We start from the raw sequence: 27,805 nt of genomic DNA, 5'->3' as shown, positions 1-27,805 counted from the left end.
GTTTTATCAAAACTGCTTTTTAAAAACAGAACATATATTGGGGTTCTGTTTTACTTTGAAGATGTGACTTCCACACCAGGAAAAGGATTCAAGCCTAGAAGCCTTAGAGGAAGGCAAATGCTGGGGCAGACACTGAGGGAGAGTTGTCTGGTGCCCTCACCTTCAGAGTTAGCTGAGGTAACCCAGGAAGACGTGCTCCAGGCTGGATGCCCTAACCCTCAGCTCTGGAGATGTGCCTATGTGCAGAGAGCCTCAGGCTGAACTAGGCCTTGGACCTAAGCAGAGCCCAGCAGCTGATGAAGTTGGTTGGGGCATTTTTCCCCTTCCCTGATGGGTGCTCTCTCCTTGCTTGTCAGATCTCAGGGTTTGTGTGGCCACCTCTGCTGATTATTCTGACTATTCTTGCTTAGCGCCTCAGATCAAACACTGGCCTAGGACCATGTTTGAAATTTTCCAGATCAGAGTAGAATGAATTCTTCCTTGTTCCAAGCAATGCCACATGTTATCCAACAGTGCTGGGACATTTTCTGGTGCTACAGAAATACCGTGCGGGGACATTGGCTGGGCAAATCAAAATAATGAAAGCAAATTTTGCTGTTCATTTCTGGGCCTTTCTCCTGGATAAGCAAGCTCACATACCCTCTGTGTCTTCTAGACCCTTCATGGGTGTCCTTCTTATGGATAGCTTCTCATGTTTCTGATTCTCACTTTTCTGGCTACATCAAAACTTAGAAACTTATCTATATTGTGTTAATTGCCTCATAACCCTATTCTCTTTTAGCTGTGGGAATGAATGATTTTAGATGGTGCTATTGCCTTTTTTTTTTTTTTTTTAGACAGAGTCTTGCTGTTGCCCAGGCTGGAGTGCAGTAGCACGATCTCAGCTCACTGCAACCTCCACCTCCTGGGTTCAAGCGATTCTCCTGCCTCAGCCTCCTGAGTAGCTGGGACTACAGGTGCATGCCACCATGCCTGGTTACTTTTTGTGTTTTTAGTAGAGATGGGGTTTCACCATGTTAGCCAGGATGGTCTCAGTCTCCTGACCTCGTGATCTGCCCGCCTCAGCCTCCTAAAGTGCTGGGATTACAAGCGTGAGCCACCGTGTTTTTTTTTTTTTTTAAGACAAGGTCTCACTCAGTCGCCCAGGTTGGAGTGCAGTGGCACAATTTCGGCTCACTGCAACTTCTGCCTCCTGGGTTCAAGTGATTCTTGTGCCTCAGCCTCCCAAGTAGCTGGGATTACAGGCATGCACCACCATGCCCGGCTAATTTTTGTAATTTTAGTAGAGATGGGTTTTTGCCATGTAGGCCAGGCTGATCTCGAACTCCTGGCCTCAAGTGATTGGTCCACGTCGGCCTCCCAAAGTGCTGGGATTACAGGTGTTAACCACCGCACCCAGCCTAAATGGTGCTATTGCCTTTTAACTGGGTCCTTTCAGAAAATAATTTCTTAACAAAGAGGAATGATTGTCAGGCAAGGGATACCAGCATTTCAGGGAGATTTTTGTGTTGTTTTTTTTTTTTGGTGGGGAAGACCTGGACAATGATCGCATCTTGCCATGTAGGTGACATTTAACTTGCTTCAATGGTGGAAGATCACATTTAGGCATTGACCCTAATAACTTAAATTTTGACATTCTAATTATATTATAATTCAATGGGAGAAATTTATTTCTTCCCTGTTTATCATGGTGACTGACTACATGGAGCCGAGGAGTGATGCAATGATGCTTGTGTTTGCTGAAAATTAGTCTGAGAGTTAGAGATGAATTGCATCAGAGAAAGGCTGAGAGAGCAATTAAAAGGGTTTTTAAAAGTCAGTGGTGATGCAGAGCATTTGCCAAAAGTGTTCAGAGGGAGAGAAATCTACTCAAGAGCAAAGTAACTTCTAATTGTGTCTTTCTATGGAAAGAGGAAAGAAAGAGTCTGGTTTTAGGGGTTTGGTTTGAAAAGCGGGTGGAGACACAGATGGAAGCTAGGCTGTCAGATCATTTGTGGTCCTTTCTTTTTCCACTTAAGTAGCTGCTGGGGACTGTGTGTGAACGCTCAGTCGTTTCATACATGCTCCTTTAATCCTTTGCCAGGGCAGGGGTGCTGAAGCTCAGTCAGCCTGGATTTCCAGGACCTGAGAGCTGGGGTAAGGAAAGTGTAGTCTGGGTCATTAGAGCTGATGCCAACAAAAGTGAAGCCAACTGTTCGAATTCCAGCTTATCTGAACCCACATCTCCAGCTGGAACCAGCAAGGCTGCCCCACTCAAATGAGTGAAAAGGCCCCAGGATGGACTTTTTTTTAAAACTCGTCGATCATTGACTCCAGTTTTAGTCAGACTCTCCTCTTCTTCCTAAACTGGTTCCATCCCATGTTTCAACTCATTTAAGTCTCTAGAGATTCCTGATGACTTTTTTTAAAAGGGCCATTATTGTATTCATATACACTATATTTAATTTTATTTCATTAATTAGAAGTGAGGAAAGTAACATTTGAAAGGGCCTCTTGGGAAAGGAGCGAACTGGTTTAGACATCTTACCACCTTTCCTCTATCACATATTTTGAGTATTAATAAAATTATTTCGTTTCCATTAAGTTTTCAAAAAAAACAAGACTTTTTTCCATCTGATTTTAAAAACATCATGCTTGCACATTTTTCTGCTCACTGTCACCATTATCTCTTCCAGTTCCTGAAACTGCACCTTTGATTAGGAATATTGAGAGCTCAAGTCCCGACACTGTGGAAGTCAGCTGGGATCCACCTCAATTCCCAGGTGGACCTATTTTGGGTTATAACTTAAGGCTGATCAGCAAAAATCAAAAATTAGATGCAGGGACACAGAGAACCAGTTTCCAGTTTTACTCCACTTTACCAAATACTATCTACAGGTAAGAATTAAGTGATACAGAGGAAAATGTAACCAGCATGGCTGCAGGCATGATAATTATTTAAGAAATATGGGTATCAAATAGTTTAAATGTACTTTGAGAAGCGCCACTGACTCCATGGTGTTGGGTTGAAGTCATTGTGGTTTTCCTCAAGCTTATATGCCTATTAGATTATAGCATCCTAAGCAAAAACATTCTGAAGTATTTCTATTATATTCAGAGGATACTTATAAATATGGCTAATAAAGACATCATAAACACCATGAATGTCAAATTTTCATTTAATCCAATATGAAAAAAGTAAGGAGGTAGAGTTCTGTTTAGGTATTTTTATTAACCATTAGGGTAATTATTTTATTATTGTTAGCTTTTCTATCATTTACTAGAGCCTCTTTAAATTCGGAGAAGAATGGGGGTCATGCAGATAGCAGAGTTCAGCTTTTGACCTCTATGACCCTGAACTGTTCTAGGGGAATGCAAACAAGGATGTGATTGATGGTCATTTTGGTGCTGAGAAGTGGCACCATGTAACTAGACTCATGCATTGCCACATCATCCTTTAAATAGAAACATTATTGCTCCTTCTATTTTTATCTCTTGTTCACACCATGCCATGTGAAACATGTCTCTACAAATTGTTTTTGGAATAGGTTTTCTATTGCAGCAGTAAATGAAGTTGGTGAGGGTCCAGAAGCAGAATCTAGCATTACCACTTCATCTTCAGCAGGTATGGCTCAGGCTTGTTCCTTTAGCTACACAGGAATGAGGGTGGCAAGGGTGGTTTCAGAGCCAGAAGCCCTGGGTCACCTGGTTGACCTCAAGACCCACCTCTTCTGCCCAAATGATTATTGTCTTTCGGGTACTTGTTAAGTTTTCCATTTTAAATGAACCTAAGTATTTGATGAATTAAAGTAAGTGGTTAGATATTAGAATTTGGGAATTGAAAATCAGAATAAAAAATTTAGGGTTTTAAAAAAATGGCCTCAAATCTTTGGTTTCAGTTGAAATCACTAGTGTTTCTGACTCACATTTACACACTTAAGGGATACATATAACTTTTCGGCCCTAATCCCTATTTTAGATTATATATAATTATTTAATATATATCAGACATTGTTTTTCCAGTATCTTTGTTTTTAAATATATCTGGACTTTAATAATTTACATTTTACTACATGAATATTCAGTCTGCCAAAGTATCTTTTATTATTTTGTAAGCACCCTTTCTTTTTGGCTTTGGTGTTTTATTGATTACCTCAAGTGACTGAATACTTACTGTATGATACATGTGTGAGCAAAATAACAAATGAAAATGCTTTCTAAGAAGTACTGGAAATTTGAGGGGAAACTAATAAAAGATTTTTGAGAATATCCAAAGATTCACAGTTCTGGGAGCCTGTTTTCTATTTTTACTAGAACCCTATTTGCTAACTTGACTGCCCCTTACTCTAATCTGTACATGCCTGTGCCAATGGGTATTGAATGTCATCCATCATCAGCCTTTGTTTTTTTGGCTGTTCCTAGACTCTAGGAAAGGAGAGGTATTTTTGTTATGTAAGAAGCATGTCCAAAGGGTGAGTTAAATATAGAGCAGGGTTAAGGTTGTTCTTACTGTGATTATTGTATAACATTCATTAAATACCCTAAAAATGTTCACCCATGCACCTTGCATCAGTCTCCATTGAACAGGACATAAAGCAGAGTTCTGCAGCCTTCCAATGTCATTCCTCTAAGGACTTTTCTTGTGCCCCAAAGGGAAAGATACTGAAGACAACACAGAGACAACCAGTGTCTGACAACATGTGTGTGTTATGCATAACCCACTCTGGCCTGGGGTGGACCACCTCCACCGAGCCAATTCTTATGGCTGAAAATAATGAGCTGAGCTGGGGCAAGGCTGTTGAGAATAGTGATACATCATGTGATGTCATTTCTGGGTTATTTAGGGGCATATGAACATAAATCCCATTTGATTGTTATTGTACTTCCTACCTCCAATCATAGAATAATGTGAGTTATAGCATAGATGCAATTCTCCAGTGCCCTTAGGGAAAATTTGACCAGCCTCTTTCAAGCACTAGTCCCCTTGCTTTGAAGGGTAGTATTGATCTTTTTTTTGCTTTGAAGGGTAGTATTGATCTTTTTTTGTGTCTGTTAGTGTACCTGTGGTTGGTCTACCTGTCTGCAAATCGTGTTGTTTTTTTCAGTTCAACAAGAGGAACAGTGGCTCTTTTTATCCAGGAAAACTTCTCTAAGAAAGAGATCTTTAAAACATTTAGTAGATGAAGCACATTGCCTTCAGTTGGGTGCTATATATCATAATATTACAGGTCAGTATGATAAGGATAAATGATTCCTTAGTGTGAAAAAAAGATTCTGAAAGAAGTACTTCTAGAATAAAAGAAAATTTTTGAATATATCTGGAACATATTCTCTTAATATCCTAATATATTAGAATAATTTAGAAGAATATTTTCTTTTAAAATAAAATACTTCTATTTTAATTTATTAAGCATTAGATAAATAAATTCTCATTCATACAAGTTTTCTGTCCTGGTTGTTATATAATAATGTATGTGCACTTGCATGGCTCTTCTAGGAATATCTGTTGATGTCCACCAGCAAATTGTTTATTTCTCTGAAGGAACTCTCATATGGGCGAAGAAGGCTGCCAACATGTCTGATGTATCTGATCTGAGAATTTTTTACAGAGGTTCAGGATTAATTTCTTCTATCTCCATAGATTGGCTTTATCAAAGAATGTATTTCATCATGGATGAACTGGTTAGTCTGAGAAACTAAAGAGGAATGGTGATAGACAGTGATACTGATATGCATATCTTGGTATATTTAATACTAAACACAATTGCCTTATTCAATAAATATTCAAGTATTTACTATGCCTTAGATACTAGGTTATCAGTGAATCATAGATCTGGCCTATAGGAGGGTGTAGCCTTTACCTAGTGCTAGTCCTGACATAGCATTAAATCACCTTTATTTGTACTTTTTTAGAGTCATGAGTTTATACTAAAAATAATTCATCTTCTATAAGATAGTGGTGGTACCTGTGTTATTATTAGGTAAGACTGCCAGTCATGATCAAAGTTAGCTGCAAGCATTTAAAATTATGTCATAACCAGAGGGAAATTTAGTAGTTCTCCAAAAACACAGTAGTGCTGTATTTTTCGGAAGACCATTTTTGTTGTTGTTGGTGGTGGTGGTGGTGGTACATAAGGATTATTTTGAGCTGATGAAGACACAGTCTTGACATGTTTCAAATTCTACTTCTTTGGAAGGTACAGGCTTATCACAATAAGCAACAGCCATTGCTGTGGTTGAAAGCCCATAAACCTAGATATTGCTTAAATGTTAAAAATAGTCGAATGCCTCTGCAAGCCAGGAAAATAGGCACTTGTATTGCATTGATGTCAATAATGTATAAATTCATTAGGATATAGGATATAAAACTGTCGTTTAAGGGCTTTTTTTGCTCATTTGTCTTGGACAGTGCTCAGTGCCTAGTACAATTCCAACAGAACAGATACTCAGGGATACTTGTTGGCTGAATTTAATGCTGTGTAGACAGATGCTAATCCTACCGGTGTATTTTTTGTTTTTTTAGGTATGTGTCTGTGATTTAGAGAACTGCTCAAACATCGAGGAAATTACTCCACCCTCTATTAGTGCACCTCAAAAAATTGTGGCTGATTCATACAATGGGTAAGTGTTAGCCTTGTAAAGATGAATTCTCTTCCATTGGCAATAAATAATCTTTGCGAAACTTGCTTGCTAATGAAACATTGTAGTACCAGATGAGCCTATCTATGCATCTTACTTTAGGTAAATTTAATTAAATTCAGGCAAAGTTTTCATTCTGTAGAGCCAGGAGGGAATTTTTTTTCAAACATAAATCAACTCTTCTAAAGTAGTTATTTCTCTCTCCTTCACAGCCAAATATGGGCATATGGGAAAGACCTCCTGTCTGGGAGTCAGGGGCTGAGTTCTAGTCCTGGATTTGCCACTTCTTTATCATGGGATTCAGAGTCTCACTGCCCCCCTCAACACTACCTGTGATAAAGCCCCTTCATTCCACCTGTTCCTTTTGATGAGCCATTCAACTGTAGTTCATTCCTCTGGTTTGGTTCTCACATCTATCAAGAGGCTCTTTAATAAGAAAGCTGCTAGCTTCCACCTTAGGAGACAGGAGCTGATTGATAACTCTGCCTCCTACCCCCAAATGAAATGGACACATTGTATTGCAGTCTTGCTGTTAAATTGGAGTAGTACCTCAAGCAAGTAATATCATGTCTATAACCATTGGTTTATCAATCCATATAGGGAAGGTAATAATACTTACCGAGTTGGGTTATTTTGAAGACAAAATGAGGTATTTATTGTGCATGTATTTTGTGAACTCCAGATATACATGAATATGAAGGATAAACACATAGAAAGTTATTTTGGAGTTATTATTTCTCAGATATGACCAGATAATAACAGATTAGTAACCAGTAGGCAAAGCCCATGTTTGTAAGATTAAACTTTTTTCTTTCCTGTAGGAATAAAGTTGCTTTCATTTTGAATGAAAGAAAAAATACAGCTCATAACATGTTTTTCACAAACAAAACTTTCTTTTAAAAAAGATTGTTCATTATTGATTTTAAAATCAAGCTTTCTATTCCTATTCATTCACAATTTACTAAAGATTTATTTTAACTTCTGGGTTTGAATGAGTTACTGAATTATGGAATATTTAACGCTTTGTGATATAGGACAAGGATTCTCTGGATCTTATTGTTTTCATGTGTAAAGGTCTATGGTCCTATGAAATGTAACTTTGTTGTTGACACACAAAATGACTCATTCTGAGGATAATGAACTTTATCCACTAATCGATCATTCAAATGCAATCAGTGAGGTCTTCAGTGGCTCTTTTTTTACCATCAGGATAAAATGGATTTGTGCTTAGATTTTGCAGTGTGACTAGAAATGATAATGATAATTAGTATTTATACTGAATGTGTGTTTCTAAGTGTATTATGTCCAATAATTCATTTAATTTGTATTCAACCCTATGAAATAAGCACTTTTATTATTCTAGTTTTATAGATAAGGAAAGGGAAACACGGGTTGATTCAGTAATTGTCCAAGATTATACAGCTGTTTTGCGATGGAACCAATGGAACCAGACAGTCCCTGGAACGAGAAGTCTTGCTCCAGGACTTCTAGCTCCAGGGCCTGTCTTCTAACCATCTCTCTATACCATGATAGGAGAGTTTCTATAAAAATCAGCATGTAACTTTCAGCAATGGTTTGTGTATAGTAGTCCTAAAGGACATCAGATGTGTGAAACAGTGTATTGTCCTGGTATTAGAAATATTTTCCTCTATGCTGTTCTTTTTGCACTGCGAATTGTCTCCTCATTGAGTTCAGACTTACTGTAAAACCTCTGCTTTTCTTCCTATCACCACTTCCCCATCTTCTTCCACCCCAGCTTCTCCTCCTCACTCTGTCCGCCTCTTCCCACGCACCAGATCTCTTCACCTTCTTTCTATTTTTCTTTCTCTTCCTCCCGGCTTCAATATAATAATTGTAATATTTACAACAGATAGTTTTCCTTTTATCTACTCTGAAATTCCTCCAAATTCCATTAACAATTTTGAATTTGGGAAACAAAAGAAGAAAATTAAGAGCCAAGCTGTTTTTGCTTTTTGCCTGCTACAATCCGTCCTCAGGAGAAAGAACATAGCTACATATCTCAAAATGGAGCTTATATCTCAGGATATTATTCTAGCATAGGAGTTTTGAGAAAATTGATAAAGATTTGGAATAGTCATCAAGGGAAACTAGAGCAGAACTAAATAAGGACAAGGAAAATGATTTGACAGTTGTGATGAGAGGTTGGAATGCTGCTGGTCCTTGGGGTTGGTTTTGGGATAAGAATTTATCAAAGTATACTTCTGTTAGCACCTTTCTCCATAATCACGAGTTGCAAATTAGCTACATCCACATTAATGGTTTTATATTTTAGTTAAAAGTTTGTTTACATATTTCATTGTCAATGAAATATTTTGGCAGTATGTTTTCTTTTTCATTATTAAAATAACCTGCCTTGTTACCGTGAGATTTGACTTTAAATTAGATGTGCTTCTCTAATTCTTCCATTGGCTTCTTTCTCCTGATTGCTGGATTTTCCTGCTTCAGTCATGTGTGGGATATTTCTTTGTGGTTTATAAAATGGTAGCTCTATTGCCTGAATCAATTGTAGATTAAAAAAAATTAGTCCACTGCAAATGCAAAGTAGCCATGCTAGATAGTTATAGCAAAATGATAACTGTACAATTAAAAATGGTTTAAATGTGTTACTTTCTTCCATTTATCACTCAGAATGCATGAGAAAATTTACTGATAAAATTAGACTTAAGGATGTGTGTTTTTTGGAAGAAAACATTTGATAGTAAATACCATATTTAGCCGTGTGATTTCTATATAGTATGTTTTCCTTTAAAATTTTGAAAGACCCTTCCTGGCCAGGCCTCATGGCTAATGCCTGTAATCCCAGCACTTTGGGAAGCCAAGGTGTGCAGATCACTTGAGCCTAGGAGTTCAGGACTAGCTTGGGCAACACGGTGATACCCCGTCTCCGCAAAAAATACAAAAATTAGCTGAGCACGGTGGCAAGCCTGTGGTCCCATCTACGTGGGATACTGAGCTGTGGGAGGATCACCTGAACCCAGGAGGTTGAGACTGCAGTGAGCTGTGACTGTGTCACTGAACTCCAGCCTGGGTGACAGAGTAAGACCTTGTCTCAAAAAAATAAAAGACCCTTCCTGTTTTTCAATTTTTTGATTCCTTAAAAAGTCACTTATAATAATTAAGAGACTAAGCATTACAAGTGAGGCTGAAATTTTCTAATGTTCCAACTTGTAACTTAAATGAATAGAGTATATCTTAGGAAATTACCTTTTTGCACCTTGGAAAGTCCTGTACTTCGCAACATCAGAGATACTTAGTTCTGATTGTGCAACAGAATAAAGCAATTAGCTGAGGAGGTTACTCATCAACCTTTGGACTGAATCTCATGAGGTTTCTTTTGTTCCTATGTCAGGTACGTCTTTTACCTCCTGAGAGATGGCATTTATAGAGCAGACCTTCCTGTGCCATCTGGCCGGTGTGCAGAAGCTGAGCGTATTGTGGAGAGTTGCACGTTAAAGGACTTTGCAATCAAGCCACAATCCAAGCGAATCATTTACTTCAATGACACCGCCCAAGTCTTCATGTCAACATTTCTGGATGGCTCTGCTTCCCATCTCATCCTACCTCGCATCCCCTTTGCTGATGTGAAAAGTTTTGCTTGTGAAAACAATGACTTTCTTGTCACAGATGGCAAGGTCATTTTCCAACAGGATGCTTTGTCTTTTAATGAGTTCATCGTGGGATGTGACCTGAGTCACATAGAAGAATTTGGGTTTGGTAACTTGGTCATCTTTGGCTCATCCTCCCAGCTGCATCCTCTGCCAGGCCGCCCGCAGGAGCTTTCGGTGCTGTTTGGCTCTCACCAGGCTCTTGTTCAATGGAAGCCTCCTGCCCTTGCCATAGGAGCCAGTGAGTGCTCTGTCCCCAGGGTGGTTACTGGCCTTGCTGGAATAAGAGGAAGATTTGAACGGCTTGGCGTTGGGATTCAATTTTGAGAGCCCCATGTGGCTATTCAGTCATCAACCAGAAGCAGCTACTTAGCTAAAAAAAAAAAGTTTATACATTTGTTCTGCATTTATTAGTTTTACATTAGGAGAATCTCCATACTTCTCATGTATATCCCAATAGAATAATTTGAACATTTGTTGAGTGTCTGCTAAGATCCAGGCATTGACATTCTAGTCAGAACAAATAGCCAGGGAGATAGAATACTTGGGTTGAGATTTTTTTGTGCTGTTGAAAGCTTGCATGAATTTCAGCAATTCCCTAAAACTCTGAACTCGAATCTCCATCTCTGGAGAGAGGTAGTATGTGGGTGGGTAAGCATGTGGGCTCTGGAGTCAGCCTGCATGGATTCAAATACTTGTCTTGCCATTTGTTAACAGAATGACCCTGGGCAAGTTACTAAACCACTCTGTGCCTCAGTTTCCATACTTGGAAACGGGGAATATTTATTATATCTTTTAATGGAACTATTGTACAGATAAAATTAAAACACGTTAGTAGAGCACTTAGAACAGTATCTAGCACAGAGGTCAGCAAACTTTTTCTATAAAGGAAAGACCACATCTGTGGGTCAGATGGTCCCTGTCAGCTACTCAATTCTGTCGTTGTAGTGTGAAGACAGTCATAGATAATATGTAAATGAATAACTGTGGCTGTGTTCCATTACAACTTTATTTACAGAAACAGTGGGCCAGGTTTGGCCTGTGAGTGGAGTTTGCCAACCCCTGATCCCCTAGACAATAGTAAGTATTTAGAAAACATTGGCTGTTTTTGCTTTAGAACAAAGTTAATTATGTCTGTTTGCTGCATATCTCAAAGATGGCTGAAAATGAATAGGTAATTTTTTTTTATTGATTTGGCTTCTTGGAGGAAGATACTATACAAACAGTGGTAATTACATTAAAGATTCATCATTAAGCATTTTTTATTAAGAGCCTGATTATATCTGTTAGTGTTGTAGAGAACCCCTCTGACAATTATATGCAGCAAGCGTATAGCTTTGACTGAAGGGCAGTCCTATTTGTTGGGAATGCTGTCTCCTTCAATGCAGCCAAATGAGCGGCATGAGGAATGAACACTGTCCTAGCCTCATCAACAAATTATCCCTGGTGATTATCGGGGTAGCGGATATTACTGCCCAATTGCTCTCCCATTTGAGATGAGGCTGTAGGTGAATTTATTGAGAATCCTTGGTTTGCCCTTGCAGATGTCATCCTGACCAGTGATATTATTGAACTGTTTGAATTAGGCCCTTCTGCATGGCAGAACTGGACCTATGAGGTGAAAGTATCCACCCAAGACCCTCCTGAAGTCACTCATATTTTCTTGAACATAAGTGGAACCATGCTGAATGTACCTGAGCTGCAGAGTGCTACGAAATACAAGGTTTCTGTGAGAGCAAGTTCTCCAAAGAGGCCAGGCCCCTGGTCAGAGCCCTCAGTGGGTACTACGCTGGTGCCAGGTGAGAAAATGTTCTGGATTTAGGGAGTGACTCTCACAAAAAGAGGACTAGCTGAGTGTCCTTTAAATTTCCTTGCCTTGGGTGTAAAGAAATGAGAATGAGGGTGTATTGACCTCTTGAGTATGTGTTTGAGTAAACACATATTGAGTATATATTTATTTTCTGAAATTAGGAAAGCAAATAAAGCACTGTGTGGATATTTAATTAGTGTTTCTAACCTGCCATTTTAAACTTTCCAAGATATTTTTAAGGAAACACTATAATTGATTCTTTATGGGTTTCTTCTTTCTCATGGTGTATTAAGCAGTGGCATTTCTGAACTCTGAGGGTCTTGCTGAGAGAAGTTGAGGGTCTGTGAATTATGCTGAATTCCATCCTCTTGGCTGAAAAGAAATGGAAGAATGACTATACCATTCATATTACTATGGTTAACACAATCTCTTCTGGATGCTCTGAATGAGACCATGACAAACAGTAGTCAAAGCCCCCTCAAAAAAAATTCTGCAATGATCAAGACACTGTCATAGAGGCAATCTCACCATGCGTTTTTCTTCACATTTCAAAAATTTATGTGAAAATCAGAAAGTATGTTTCATGGGATCATTCTTGTTGCACAGATAACAATTACTCATATCCTTTTATAGAACTTTTCAAAGTGTTGACATTCTTTTACTTTATGAAGAAAATCATAAGATATAGGGCATAGATATAAGTGTATAAGATACCTTTAAAGAGTTTGCTTTCCCTGATGTTTCTTTTAATTTCTTTTTTACTAAACAGCTAGTGAACCACCATTTATCATGGCTGTGAAAGAAGATGGGCTTTGGAGTAAACCATTAAATAGCTTTGGCCCAGGAGAGTTCTTATCCTCTGATATAGGAAATGTTTCCGGTAAACACCAAGTCCTCTGTTCACTTGAATGACAGATTTCTACTCATAAGACTTCCCACATCATTCAATAAATCAAAAGAATAGGGTATTTTGGGATTTGGTCAATAGTGAAAGGAAAAAATATTGACTGAACTCTACTGCCAGTGATTCTATTAAGAAAATGTCAGTTCTTAGATAGGAATGCTATTTATTAAGTCACAAAATGTGAGGTTGTTTCTAGTTTTATGCCCACCAGGAAGGCTTTGATATAATGCTCATGTATTAATCTACCAATGTCATCTCACATTAACAGCCTATCTTGTTCCACTAAGGCAGTTATACTTAAATAATTTGCTATGTGTTTGCTATAAGAAAGGAGCAGAAACTGCTGCATAGAGTTCTAAATAAGGTGTAAGGAATAATTGGTTGACAAAGAGGATTATTAAGTAATGAATGGGTAATTTGCCTGGAAGGCATTAGAAGGAAGAAAGTCTTCATTCTAGGGTGTTATAACAGTGATCTTGCCTGAAGATGACATCTTCCATAGTTATCTAATTGTTTATTGATTTATTTGGCCATTAAAAGTACAACAGCATTTCTGACCAACATAGAAGCCAAATGTAGGTAATGTAGCACCAATGGAGAGAATGCCACTTTGGCATTGGCTGAGTCTGGGCTTCCTCTTGGTGTATCTGTGAGCCCTCAGGCAGAACACATGATCTCACCTTGTCTCAGGTTTACCATCTCAAAAATGGGAATAATTCCTACTTCATAATTTTGTTTTAGGAACTAAATGAGATCTGTAAACTGCCTGGGACAATGTTTGGCAAAGAGGAGATGCTCGATGTGTATCCACTGTTCTCCCTGGTTTCAGGGATTAAGAGTTTGGGAAACATTATTTAAATATTCTTGACAGATCAAGTTCTAGTGAATATGTGTCAGTGCGTTCTTTAAAATTATGTTGAGGTGCAGATGTGATTTGTTGACTCATTATGTTTTTGTTGGTATGTATGAAAAATAACTGCTAATCATTCACTTTATTTTGAGACATGGATTGGTATAACAACAGCCTCTACTACAGTGACATGAAAGGTGACGTTTTTGTGTGGCTGCTGAATGGGACGGATATCTCAGAGAATTATCACCTATCCAGCATTGCAGGAGCAGGGGCTTTAGCTTTTGAGTGGCTGGGTCGCTTTCTCTACTGGGCTGGAAAGACGTATGTGGTGAGTTAAAGCATGGCATTCTGGATGCTCTAGAACAATACTTATCCACTTCAGCGACTTGCACACCAATTTCTTTTTTTTTTTTTAAATACTTGTGCACCACTTATGCTATTATTTATTTAATGTTCATCTTTAAACCAAGTCACTTAAAAATTTTTTTTTTTCTTTTTTTGAGACACAATTTCACCCTGCTGCCCAGGCTGGAGTGCAGTGGCGCGATCTTGGCCTCCACCTCCCGAGTAGCTGGAATTACAGGCATACGCCACCATGCCTGGCTACTTCTTGCATTTTCAGTGGAGATGGGGTTTCACCATGTTGGCCAGGCTGGTCTCGAACTCCTGACCTCAAGAGATCTGCCTACCTCAGCCTCCCAAAGTGCTGGGATTACAGGCATGAGCCACCGCTCCTGGCCTCATCTCACTTTTAAAATATGTTTTTTTGTAAATTAAATTTGTTATCACTATTTGTTGAATTAGTTATTTTTTCCCCAATAATAGTTTAAAATAAATACATGAAAATGCTCACCCGAGCATTGGTGTCTTGGCAGGAACATGGCATGCTCCAAAGGCATGATTCAAGGCAACTAAGTAAAGAGACTATTTTCAAAGGTGTGCACAGGGCTAGGGAAAATGAACAAATGATGGTGAGGCGTCCTCACGGTTTACAAGTGTGGGAAGACATAAATCTAGGTGTGAAGAGGCAAGGGGAAGAAGTGGAAGAACCTGGTGAGGGCTGTAGCTGTAGGAGAGTAGCTGATATGGGCTGTGACTTTAGGCACAGAAGCTGGCCACTATCAAGATGTATGGTCTGGCAAGGAGCCAGCTAAAGGAATAAGAACCCCAATCCCTCCTTCCTCCTGCCCTCTGATCTGCCAGTGCTTCCATTGGCTGAACCTCCCCAGAAGCCAGACAACAACCCTTCAGCCTAGCAGATGTAGTCCGTAGATGTTGGCCTATGGGGGCACAGAGTAGGGTGGAGAAGGGTGGAGATTAGACCTAGAGGCAAAATAAAGACATCCAGCACACCTGTGGAGTGGTATATTTTGAAGAGAAAGATGGTGGTTAATGACAAGAACATTGGCCTGACAGATCAAGAAATAAGGTATTGAAATCATTTTTAATCAGGAAAGTACTTGCTGTCCATTCATTTATTTGTCCAGCAATCATTTATCTACTACCAATGCGTTGAAATCCTTGAAAGAAGGCAAAGTAGGGAATATAAAACAAAGAGCCAACATGTCCCTGCTCTTTTAAAAAAAAACGTTGTTGCAATATAATTCACATAACACAAAATTCGTTCTTTTATTGTGTAGAATTCAGAGATTTTTTTAGTGTGTCCAGTGTTGTACAGCCATCATCGGTTGTCCCTGCTCTTCTGATGAGATAAAATACATATATGAAATAAAGAAGCATATGAAGCAATGTATTTAGAGACAAAGCAATATGGTACAATCTGAATTCATAAGTGCCAAAGATGTTCAAGCAGAATGAAATTGAGTGGGGTTAGTCAGAAAACACTCCCTCAAATGGGTTAGTTTAAAAATACTTTTGAAAAAGGAAATGGAAGAGTGGACATAAAAACCAGTTTTAAGTATTTTCTCTATCTCTTATAAAAGTGTTTAACTCCAGGACAAATTGTTTAACTTTAACCCACTTTACCTGTGAAAAAATAGGGAATAGAAATCCTTCATGAGCTTAATGTGAGGACTACAGGAGTTTATATTTTAAAGATAAAAAAGTACAGTGCCTGGCACATTATTGATAATCATGAAATATCAGGGAACTACACTGATAGAGAGGAGCAAGGAGAGATGTCATCATTCATAAGGACATATACATCTTTTTTCGGGAGTCTAATCAAATATATTCCTATCCAGCAGTGTTCACATTGTCTGGATGTATAATTAGGAAAAGCAGTTATTTTTATGCAAAGTAAATTTATTTCCCTTCTCTTTGGAGGCATGAAAACAGATAAGTCCCGTGAGGGCAGGTGCCATGCCTGTTTGCTTGTTGCTGTGTTTTCAAGGCTTATCACACTACCCAGCACATAGTGCCGATCACTATTTGTGGTTGAATGAATGAATGGATTAATCAAGCAACTTATTAATGATTGCAATAAACTATTCAGAAATAATAATGTCACTTGAAAGCCATTAACTGGCCATACAATTATGTTTTTTAGATACAAAGGCAGTCTGTGTTGACGGGACACACAGACATTGTTACCCACGTGAAGCTATTGGTGAATGACATGGTGGCGGATTCAGTTGGTGGATATCTCTACTGGACCACACTCTATTCAGTGGAAAGCACCAGACTAAATGGGGAAAGTTCCCTTATACTACAGGCACAGCCTTGGTTTTCTGGGAAAAAGGTGACAAATTAAAAGATCCGATCATTTAGTAATACTAAATAGCTCTATATTTATGATAATACTTTCTCTCGCTTATTGTGAGTACTTAAAGCAGACTCCTAAAGGAAATACTGTTTTGGTAAGATCTTGGTTTAACCAAGATTTCTGTTATTTGAAAAAAAAAGCCTTATTTGATGGTCATAATTGAAAGCCTTATTTGATGGTGATAAATGATTATATAAGTTCAAATGCACTATGGAGTTTTTTTTGTTTGCTTTATTTTGAGTGAACCCAACTTAAAAGTATTTTAATTTATAATTGTTTTTATAGTCTTAAGGACTTCTGTTGAATATTTTAGAAGCTTTGAATCAGGTGGTGACTAGGCATTTTACTATTTTCAATCAGTTTTGGGCACTGACTGTTCTAAAAACTGTTTCTAAAACTAGGCAAGTTATTTCACTTCTCCGTGTTTCTTTCCTTATCTGAAAAATGGGACTGTTAACTATTATTCTACCTCCTAGGTTTTTTTTTAAAGATTATATGAGATTATTCATGAGAAGGAATGGGAATAGTTCCAGGTACAAAGTAAATGCTCAGTAGTTAAGCTCTTATTATTATTACTCAACCTGCAAAATATGCCTGATACAGGAATGTTTCTAAAGCAAATGTTACTTTTACTTACTCAGCTTCTACAAGCAATAACTATTTTTGTTGAATCTGTTTAGCTACCCACTAGGTATCCATCTAAGTTTCTAAATTTTAATTTTTTCTGATCATAATAGTGACATATTTCAACTGTGAAAAACTTGAAAATTGCAGAAATGCATTAAGAATAAATAATTCACACCATTTCTACCTAATATATCCCTTAAGATTTTCTTATTTTAAGTCATTTTTTCTGCAGAGATAAAATATACATAATACAGAATACCAGATGATTTAAAAAATATATGTATATATATGAACTAATAGTTGAGTCACTTGATCTCCAATTCCAATAACATATATGGGCCATAATTCCTAGGATATTTAAAGAGACCTGATTTGCATTACATGGACTATAACACAGACATTTAAAAGAGATGGAAATTTATGTACCATATCCAAAGATTAATCATTCTTGTCAAATAATAAAAAGGTCCCTTAATTCTATTTTGGAGTCACTTGAGTCTGAATACTAAGAAAGCATTTTTTTGTTTGTTTTTCAAAAAATATAATTGTCAGGGAAAAGCATTTTCATTTTTGTAAAAACATATTGATAATATAATCTGAAGAGTAACTTCTTCTCCACCTCAGGGATTTTGTCAGTAATCTTCCCAGTGTTCTGATATGGTTGTTTGAGTACTCTCACCAGCCAGGAAAAAGCTCTGGTGTGACCTTGGGGACTTTCCCATAAATGAGTGAGTCATCTCAGCATGTTTGGGGGAAATTCATCGTTCTTACCCCTCTTTAAATCCCCCCCCAAACGCTTATACACTGCAGATGGGGATGTAAATTAGTACAACCTCTATGGAAAACAGTGCAGAGATTTCTTAAAGAACTAATAGTATTTCTATCATTCGATCCAGCAATCCAACTACTGGGTATCTCCCCAAAGGAAAAGAAGTTATTATATCAAAAAGACACCTGCACACATATGTTTATGGCAGCACAATTTGCAATTGCAAAGATAGGGAACCAACCTAAGTGCCCATCAACTGATTAGTGGATAAAGAAAATGTGGTATAAACACACCATGGAATACCACTCAGCCATAAAAAAAGAAGGAAATAATGTCTTTTGCAGCAATTTGGGTGGAGCTGGAGGCCATTATTCTAAGTAAAGTAACTCAGGAATGGCAAACCAAATACTATATGTTCTCACTTATAAGTGGGAGCTAAGCCATGGGTATGCAAAAGCATACAGAGTAGTATAATAGACTTTGGAGACTCAGAAGGAGGGAGGGTGGAAGTTGGGTGGGGGATAAAAAAACCGTACATATTGGGTACATTTTTACACTACTCAGGTGACTGGTGCACTGAAATCTCAGCCTTTACAGCTGTACAATTCATCCATGTGACCAAAAACTACCTGTACCCCAAAAAGCTATTGAAGTTAAAAATATATATATAATAAAAGCAAAAGAATGGAAATTAACAACAACAAAAAAAACACTCCTCTCCAAGTCCTCTCCCAGGTTGTCAAGTGCTGTTGTTGCTTTTGCAAATCCGTGTTCTGGTTCCATGATTTGATGTCTAATCTATCTGACTCCCTTAGTGACAGTGGATGTTTTGAAGGCAATGCATTTTGCATCCAGCAAAGCTCTTCATCTCTCTCTTGTTCATTGATGTCATGTACAGATTTATTATGCAGTAATAATATATTTTGCAATCAGCCGACATAATGAAATACAGTCAGGCAATTATTTATAGAAAGGCCCAATTACTTGTATGATAAAAAAAGAATGAACAAAGTAAGAGATTCTTCTAAGGTAAAAAGATACCTTTTGCCACATCTGATGAGCTCAACTCACAGCATATGGCACATTTTACCATAGAATTAAAATTTAACATAAGGGTTTTAGTTTAGATCAGAGAGGTTTATATAAAAGGTATGGAGTACCTCTGACTGTTTAAATATGAAGCTGCTGACTGCTGTGGAGGAATGGGATAATGACCCAACACCTGAATTTTACTTAGAGTTTCAATAGTTCGTTGTATTCCAGCAAAAAACTGTAGAATCTCCTTTTTAAAATAGATAAAATAGACTTAATTTGTAATGTAGAAACTCTAATGCATCTCATTGTAAATAACCAAACAAGGTTAACCTAATTTCTCTTTAACAGAAAAAAAAATCAATAAATCTCTCTCAGCATGGAGCAAGGACATGATTCAACTCCTAAAAGGCTGAGAATTGCCAGAATACATTTTTACCTTCTGGAGAATAAGTTGGTTGAATTTTCCTGAAGATAGAAGGCTGTGATTTGTATGACAACCGAAGGGTTTTTATCATCATGTACCTTATAACTGTTTCTTTGTAGCAGGGTAACTTTTCAGGAAGAATTTTTAGCTCTCAGATGCCTTATTGTAGTCTTTTCACATCTTTCACTGGCTCATCATATTTGTTTAAATGCTGCTGTATCTTGCTAAAGATGTAGTCATCAACTTTAATTCTATTGGGTATACCTTACAGCCTCTAGGTATGTTACAGGGAGATTGCACTGCTCTGAAATCAGGCTACTGGCAATCTTAGCTTATTTGAAAAATATTTGTAAAGCCAAAGAAAGCAAAAACAGGATCTTTGGATAGTAACTTCTATCTATCTCATGGATTCTATGCCATATCTCATGGATTCTATGCCATCAGGCCTCATCTAGATGACTGGATGTAAACTTAAGATATACATTGCAACAAGAAAGCAAAGAGTAGTAAGAAGTGGTTCTCATATGTCATCTGGAAATAGGGCTTTATATACACATTACTATTCAATTTTAACACATAAACATCCTTTGTGTATGATCTTTTTAAAGTGTATGAGAATGTTTTGGGTTGCAATTAATAGAAAATACAATTCAAAATGGTTTAAACCATTGGTGGCACGTTGGAATCGCCTGAGAAGTTTTAAAGCATACTGGAGCCTAGGTTCCATCCCCAGAGATAATAATTAATAGAGTGCAGCCTGGGAATTGAGATTTTTTAAAAACTCCACAGATCATTCTAATATACAGCTATGTTTGATAACAACAGGTTTAAACAACAACAAAATTCACTGGCTCATGTTGCTAAAGAGGCCAGAGTTATCACTACCTTTAGGCAAGCTTGACACAGGCTCAACGTTTCAGATTCAGTAACTCTGGAGTGTGATTGATAATTTATATTTGTTCCAAGTTTCCAGGTGATGCTGTTGCTGCAGGTCTGAGAATCATACTTTGATAATTACTGGAGCTAAGTATATAAACGTGAATAATATACTCCTTGCCTTTTTGTAAAATTTTAGGACACCAGTGTTTATATCCAAATAACATAGAAATTAGCATAATCATATAACTTTTATAGTCAGAAAAAAGGAAAAATTACTGAATTTATTATTCCAAAGAGGATGTTAAAGAGAAATCTATAGCTTAAGTGTGACCTGTTCACAAAGTTATGCTTCAAACATGTATTTGGTTTATTTTCTTACCTTACTTTCTATTTAGGTAATTGCTCTAACTTTAGACCTCAGTGATGGGCTCCTGTATTGGTTGGTTCAAGACAGTCAATGTATTCACCTGTACACAGCTGTTCTTCGGGGACAGAGGTAAGTAGAGTCCCTCAAAGGCAATTGATTGAGAAGAAAACTTGTCAGTCATAAATGATAATGCATGAAAATTCATTTATTCCTTCAATAAACATTTTCTGGTTATCCACTGTGTTGCAGGCATTGGGCTTGGTAGGGTAAAGAGGTTTGTAAATAACTAGTTACGGTAGAATATGGTAAGTGCTGTGATGGGGTATGAAGAGAGTATAGTATAGACACTCAGGAGAATGCTGATTAAGAGCCCAGGAAGTGTATAGATAAGCTTTTCTGCTTCTTCACAAAATAGAGTATGCATTATGGAATGAAGGCAGAACTCTTCCTGTGATGTCTTAAATGAAAACTAGAGAGTGAAGGGGACCACATGAATTATCTCCTTGATCTGTGTCCTCAAACTTATCCCCCGTCCTGATCTTGTTGGTATCTCTACATCTTCCACGTTAGCATTGTCAGATATTTTAAAAATACATTTTACACTTTTATTTTAAAAAATTAGTTAAAATGTACATAACGTGAAATATTCAGATCTTAAGTGTTCCATTACATCAGTTTAGACAAATGCATTTTGAGACACAGAACATATCCATCATCACAAAAAATTCCTGTGCCCCTTCCCAATCAATCTGCACCCCTCCAAAAATACGTACTTTTTGTATCTGGCTTCTTTTACTTAGCATACAATCTTTTGCGATATATTCACGTTGTTATGTGTATTAGTTTTTCCTTTTTATTACTGAGTAGTATTCCATTGTGTGAAGATACCACTGTTTGTGTATCCATTCTATGCATGTCTTGATGGACATTTTAATTGCTTCCTAATTTTGGTTATTATGCATAAAACTGAATATTTGTATACAAGGCTTTTTGTGGAGATATACTTGGATAAATACCTAGGAGTAGAATTGCTGGGTGATAGGGTAGATAGATGTTTATATTCTTAAGTAATTGCCAAACAGTTTTTCAAAATGTTTGTGCCATTTTACATTCCCATAAAAAATGTATGAAAATTGTGGTTCTTCCGTATCCTCTCAACAGTTGGCTTTGACAATCTTTTTTATATTCACCATTCTTTGGTGTGGGGAGCAGTAAATATTGTGATTTTAACCAGCACTTCCCTGATGACTATCAATTTTGATCACTTTTTCATTTGTTTTCAGCCATTTATATATCTTCTTTTATGATATGCCTGTTCAAGTATTTTTCTCATTTTTAAATGAGTTGTCTTTTCATTATTGGGTTGTTCTGTATATAAGCACTTTGTCAAAATATGTGTTGTGAATATTTTGTCTCAGTGTTTAGTTTATCTGCTTGTTTTCTTGGTGGTGTGCTTTGATGAGAAGAATTTCATTTTGATTAAGTCCAATTTATGCATTTTCTATATTCTGTGCTTTCTGTGTTTTCTACAAGAAATCTTAGCCTATCCCAATGTTGTGAAGATTTTCTCCTGTATTTTTTCTAGAAGCTTTATCATTTTAGCTTTCATGATTAGATCTATATAATTCATCTTAAATTTATTTTGGGGTATTGTGTGAGATATGAGTTAAAGTTTTCTTTTTTTCCTTTCTATAGTGATATCCAGTTGTTCTAGCGCCATTTGCTGAAGAGATTTTCTCTTTCTTTATTTAGTTGCTTTAGGACCTTTATTGAAAATAATTTGGGCCGGGCATGGTGGCTCACGCCTGTAATCCCAGCACTTTGGGAGGCCGACATGGGTGGATAGCCTAAGGTCAGGAGTTCGAGACCAGCCTGACCAACATGGTGTCTCTACTAAAAATACAAAAACTAGCTGAGTGTGGTGATGGGCACCTGTAATCCCAGCTACTCAGAAGGCTGAGGCATGAGAATCAATTGAATCTGGGAGGCAGAGGTTGCAGTGAGCTGAGATCGTGCCATTGCACTCCAGCCTGGGCAACAAGAGTGAAACTCTGTCAAAATAATAATAATAATAATAATAATAATTTGACTGTGTATGTGTAGGTCTATTTCTGGACCCTCTATTCTGTTCCTTTGATATATTTGTCTACTCTTTTTGCCAGTACTACATTGTCTTGATTACTGTAAATTCAGAGAAAAACTTGAAGATAGGCAAATTCAGTCCTTCTGCTTTGCTTTGCTTTGCTTTTCCAATATTTTTATTTTGGCTACACTTGATCTTTTGCCTTTCCAAATAGATTTTAAAATCATCTCACTAATTTCTAGAATAAATCCTGCTGGAATTTTGAATCTCTTTTCAGTTTAAGGAGAATGAATATCTTAAAATTTTGAATCTTCCAATCAATGAAAATGGTGTATCTCTCCATTTATTTAGGTTTTCTTTAATTTCTCTCAGCAGTGTTTTATAGTTTTTAGTGTAGATGTCTAACATATCTTTTATTAGGTTAATGCCTAGGTACCTAATTTTTTTGATGCTTTATATATGTTATTTTTTTAAATTCCATTTTCTAAATGTTCATTACTAGTGTGGGAAAATACAATTGCTTTTTGTATATGACTTTGTATCTTATACATTTTTAAGTTAATTTCTATGTCCTAGTAGATTTCTTCTAGAGTACTTTAGTAAGAGTTAGAGTAGTCTCAAAAATGACTTAGGAAGCATTCTCTCCTCAATTTTCTGAAAGCATTTGTATAGAATTGCTACTACTTCTTCTTTAGTTTTGATAAAGTCCACAAGCTAATTCATCTGGACCTGGAGTTTTCTTTGTGGAAAATTATTTGATTACAAATTCAGTATCTTTTAAGGATATAAGGCTATTTATTTTTATTTCTTCTTGAGCCAGTTTTGGTAATTCATGCTTTCAAGAATTTGTCATTTTGCATGAGTTTTCAAATTTTATAATATCCTCTTAATATCATTTTAATGTCTATAGGGTCTGTAGTGATATCCTTTTATACTTCTGCTATTGGTACATTTTTTTCTTGATCACTTCTGCTAAAAGTTTATCAGATTTATTTATCTTTTCAAATAATCTGTTTCTGGCATTATTGATTTTTTTCTGATTTGTCAATTTTTGATTTCATTAATTTCTAATCTTATTTTTATTATTTTCCCTTTTCTATGTATTTTAGGCATAATTTTCTGTTCTTTTTCTAGCTTTTTAGATTGAAAAGAAAGGTCATTGTTTTTGTATCATTCCGCTCACTGGCATTTAAAACTATGAGTTTCTTTCAAGGTCTATATTAGTTGTATTCAACAAATTTTGGTATGTCTCCAACTATGATTGTAGATTTGCCTATAGTTCTTTTTGGTTAATGTATTTGGGTGCTTTATATTTAGTATATTGATTATCTATATACTTAATTATATTGCCTTTTATCATTATAAAATACTCCTATTCATCTATGCTAATATTCTTCATCTTAAAGATTCCTTTGTCTGATATTACTATGGCCACATCAGCTTTCTTTTGCTTAGTGTTTGCATACTACAGCTATTTCCATTTATTTACTTTTTAACTGCGTTGAGTATTTACATTTATTGTATTGTTTTATTGTTGGTTTTAAATTTTTTATTTTAGTTTAAGGGGTACATGTGAAAGTAGGTCCTATAGATAGTGTGTCCTGGGGGTTTGGGGTACAGATTGTTACCCAGGTAACAAGCATATTACCCAATAGGTAGCTTTTCTTTTTAAAAAAATTTTATTTTTTAATTCAGTAGGTTTTTGGGGAACAGGTGGTGTTTGGTTACATGGATAAGTTCTTTAGTGGTGAATTCTGAAATTTTGGTAAACCCATCACCTGAGTGGTGTACACTGTACCCAGTGTGTAGTCTTTTATCCCTCACCCTCCTCCCACCCTTTACTCCAAATCCCCAAAGTCCATTGTATCATTCTTATGCCTTTGCATCTCATAGCTTAGCTCCCACTTATGAGTGAGAATGTACTTTTTGGTTTTCCATTCCTGGTTACTTCACTTAGAATAATGGTCTCCAATTCCATCCAGGTTGCTATGAATGCCATTATTTTGTTCCTTTTTATGGCTGAGTAGTATTCCATTATATATGCACCACATTTTCTTTATTCACGAATTGATGGGCGTTTGGACTGGTTCCATATTTTTGCAATCACGAATTGTGCTGCTATAAACATGCATGTGCATGTATCTTTTTCGTATAATGACTTATTTTCCTCGGGTGGATACCCAATAGTGGGACTGCTGGATCAAATGGTAGATCTACTTTTAGTTCTTGAAGGAATTTTCACACTGTTTTCCATAGTGGTTGTACTAGTTTACATTCCCATCAGTAGTATAAGAGTGTTCTCTTTTCACCACATCCATGCCAACATCTATTATTTGAGATGGTTTGTTTTTTTCTTGTTGATTTGTGTGAGTTCTTTGTAGATTCTGGATACTAGTCCATTGTCAGATACATAGTTTGTGAATATTTTCTTCCACTCTGTGGGTTGTCTGTTTACTCTGCTGATTATTTTGCTGTGCAGAAGCTTTTTAGTTTAATTAAGTTCCATGAATTCATCTTTGTTTTTGTTGCATTTGATTTTGGGTTCTTTGTCATGAAGTCTTTGCCTAAGCCATTGTCTAGAAGGGTTTCTTCGATGTTATCTTCTAGAATTGTTAAGGTTTCAGGTGTTAGATTTAAGTCTTTGATCCATCTTGAGTTGATTTTTGTATAAGGCAAGAGATGAGGATCCAGTTTCATTCTTGTACATATGGCTTTCCAATTATCCCAGCACCATTTGTTGAATAGGGTATCCTTTCCCTACTTTAGTTTTTGTTTGCTTTGTCGAAGATCAGTTGGCTTTATTTCCGGGTTCTCTATTTTGTTACTTTGATATGTGTGTCTATTTTTATGCAAGTACCATACTGTTTTGGTGACTATAGCCTTATAGTACAGTTTGAAGTCAGGTAATGTGATGCCTCCAGATTTGTTCTTTTTGCCTAGTCTTGCTTTGGCTATGCGAGCTCTTTTTTGGTTCCACATGCATTTTAGGACTGTTCTCTTTTGTTCTGTGAAGAATGATGCTGGTATTTAAATGGGAATTACATTGAATTTGTAGATTGCTTTTGGCAGTATGGTCATTTTCACAATATTGACTCTACCCATCCATGAGCATGGAATGTGTTTCCATTTGTTTGTGTCATCTATGATTTCTTTCGGCAGTATTGTGTAGTTTTCCTTGTAGAAGTCTTTTATCTTCTTAGGTACATTTGTGAGTATATTTTTGCAGCTATTGTAAAAGGGGTTGAATTATTGATTTGATTCTCAGCTTGGTCGCTGTTGGTGTATAGCAGTGCTGAGAGGTAACAACGTGCTAGCAGTCCTTGCTTGCTCTCAGCACCTTTTTGGCCTCGACGTTCACTCTGGCCATGCTTGAGGAGCCCTTCAGCCCGCCGCTGCACTGTGGGAGCCTGTCTCTGGGCTGGCTGAGGCTGGAACCAGCTCCCTCTGCTTGTGGGGAGGTGTGGAGGGAGAGGCGCAGGTGGGAACCAGGGCTGCGTGTGGCGCTCCTGGGCCAGTACGAGTTCTAGGTGGGCGTGGGCTCAGCGGGCCCTGCACTCAGAGTGGCCAGCCGTCGCTGCTGGCCCTGGGCAGTGAGGAGCTTAGCACCCAGGCCAGCAGCTGTGGAAGGTGCACCAGGTCCCCCAGCACTGCCGGCCTGCCTGCGTTGTGCTCGAATTCCCACTGGACCTCAGCTGCCTCCCTGCGGGGCAGGGCTCAGGACCTGCATGCTGCCATGCCCGAGTTCCCCCGCAGTGGGCTTCCGTGCAGCCCGAGCCTCCCTGATGGGTGCCGCCCCCTGCTCTGCGGCGCCTGGTGCCGTTGACCGCCCAAGGGCTGAGGAGTGCAGGCGCGTGGTCTGGGACTGGCAGGCAGCGTGGTCTGGGACTGGCAGGCAGCTCCACCCATGGCCCTGGCACAGGATCCACTAGGCAAAGCCGGCTGGGCTCCTGAGTCGGGTGGGGACTTGGAGAACTTTTATTTCTAGCCGGAGGATTGTGTATGCACCAATCAGCACTCTGTGTCTAGCTCAGGGTTCATGGATACACCAATCAGCACTCTGTATCTAGCTAATCTGATGGGGACTTGGAGAACTTTTATGTCTAGCTAAAGGATTGTAAATACACCAATCAGCACTCTGTGTCTAGCTCAGGGATTGTAAACGCACCAATCAGCACCCTATCAAAACGGACCAATCAGCTCTCTGTAAAATGGGCCAATCGGCAGGATGTGGGTGGGGCCAGATAAGGGAATAAAAGCAGGCTGCCTGAGCCAGCAGGGGCAACCCACTTGGGTCCCTTTCCACACTGTGGAAGCTTTGTTTTTTTGCTCTTTGCAATAAGTCTGGCTGCTGCTTATTCTTTGGGTCCACACTGCTGTTATGAGCTATAACAGTCACCCCGAAGGTCTACAGCTTCACTCCTGAGGCCAGCGAGACCACGAACCCACCGGGAGGAATGAACAACTCCAGACATGCCACCTTAAGAGCTGTAACACTCACCACGAAGGTCTGCAGCTTCACTCCTGAAGCCAGCGAGACCACGAACCAACCAGAAGGAAGAAACTCTAAACACGTCCGAACATCAGAAGGAACAAACTCTGGACACACCACCTTTAAGAACTGTAACACTCACCACAAGTATCCGCGGCTTCATTCTTGAAGTCAGTGAGACCAAGAACCCACCAGTTTCGGACACAGTGCTACTGATTTGTGTACATTAATTTTGTATTCTGAAACTTTCCTGAATTCATTTACCAGTATTAGGAGCTTTATGGAGAAGTATTTAGGGTTTTCTAGATATATGATCATGTTATCAGCAAACAGTGATAGTTTGACTTCCTCTTTACTGATTTGGATGCCCTTTATTTCTTTTTGTTGTCTGATTGCTCTGGCTAGGACTTCCAGTACTATGTTGAACAGGACTGGTGAGACTGGGCATCATTGTCATGTTCCAGTTCTCAGAGGGAATGCTTTCAGCTTTTCCCTATTCAGTGTAATGTTGGCCATGAGTTTGTCATAGATGGCTTTTATTACATTAAGATATGTCCCTTCTATGCCAGTGTTGCTGAGGTTTTAATCATAAAGGG

At 37.9% G+C, this 27,805-nt stretch overlaps 1 protein-coding gene across 3 annotated transcripts in view; it reads left to right on the top strand.

Moving 5' to 3' along the window:
- The window catches only part of ROS1 (ROS proto-oncogene 1, receptor tyrosine kinase), a 156,993-nt gene that overhangs the window by 32,553 nt on the left and 96,635 nt on the right, over positions 1 to 27,805 (top strand). For 2 of the 3 annotated variants that reach the window (XM_054491544.2, XM_054491543.2), the window contains exons 8-18: positions 2,676 to 2,877; positions 3,528 to 3,604; positions 5,085 to 5,207; positions 5,477 to 5,661; positions 6,503 to 6,600; positions 9,989 to 10,485; positions 11,831 to 12,043; positions 12,824 to 12,934; positions 13,961 to 14,139; positions 16,321 to 16,512; positions 20,666 to 20,766. In XM_054491544.2, the coding sequence (XP_054347519.2) occupies positions 2,676 to 2,877; positions 3,528 to 3,604; positions 5,085 to 5,207; positions 5,477 to 5,661; positions 6,503 to 6,600; positions 9,989 to 10,485; positions 11,831 to 12,043; positions 12,824 to 12,934; positions 13,961 to 14,139; positions 16,321 to 16,512; positions 20,666 to 20,766 (1,978 nt within the window). Of the gene's footprint in view, positions 1 to 2,675; positions 2,878 to 3,527; positions 3,605 to 5,084; positions 5,208 to 5,476; positions 5,662 to 6,502; positions 6,601 to 9,988; positions 10,486 to 11,788; positions 12,044 to 12,823; positions 12,935 to 13,960; positions 14,140 to 16,320; positions 16,513 to 20,665; positions 20,767 to 27,805 lie in introns of all 3 variants that reach the window. The other variant, XM_054491542.2, reaches the window with a different exon arrangement.

This window comes from Pongo pygmaeus, chromosome 5, assembly GCF_028885625.2.
Source record: "Pongo pygmaeus isolate AG05252 chromosome 5, NHGRI_mPonPyg2-v2.0_pri, whole genome shotgun sequence".
Lineage (NCBI taxonomy): Eukaryota > Metazoa > Chordata > Mammalia > Primates > Hominidae > Pongo > Pongo pygmaeus.
The sequence above is the reverse complement of the archived record's forward strand: the minus strand, read 5'-3'. Positions and strand labels throughout refer to the sequence as shown.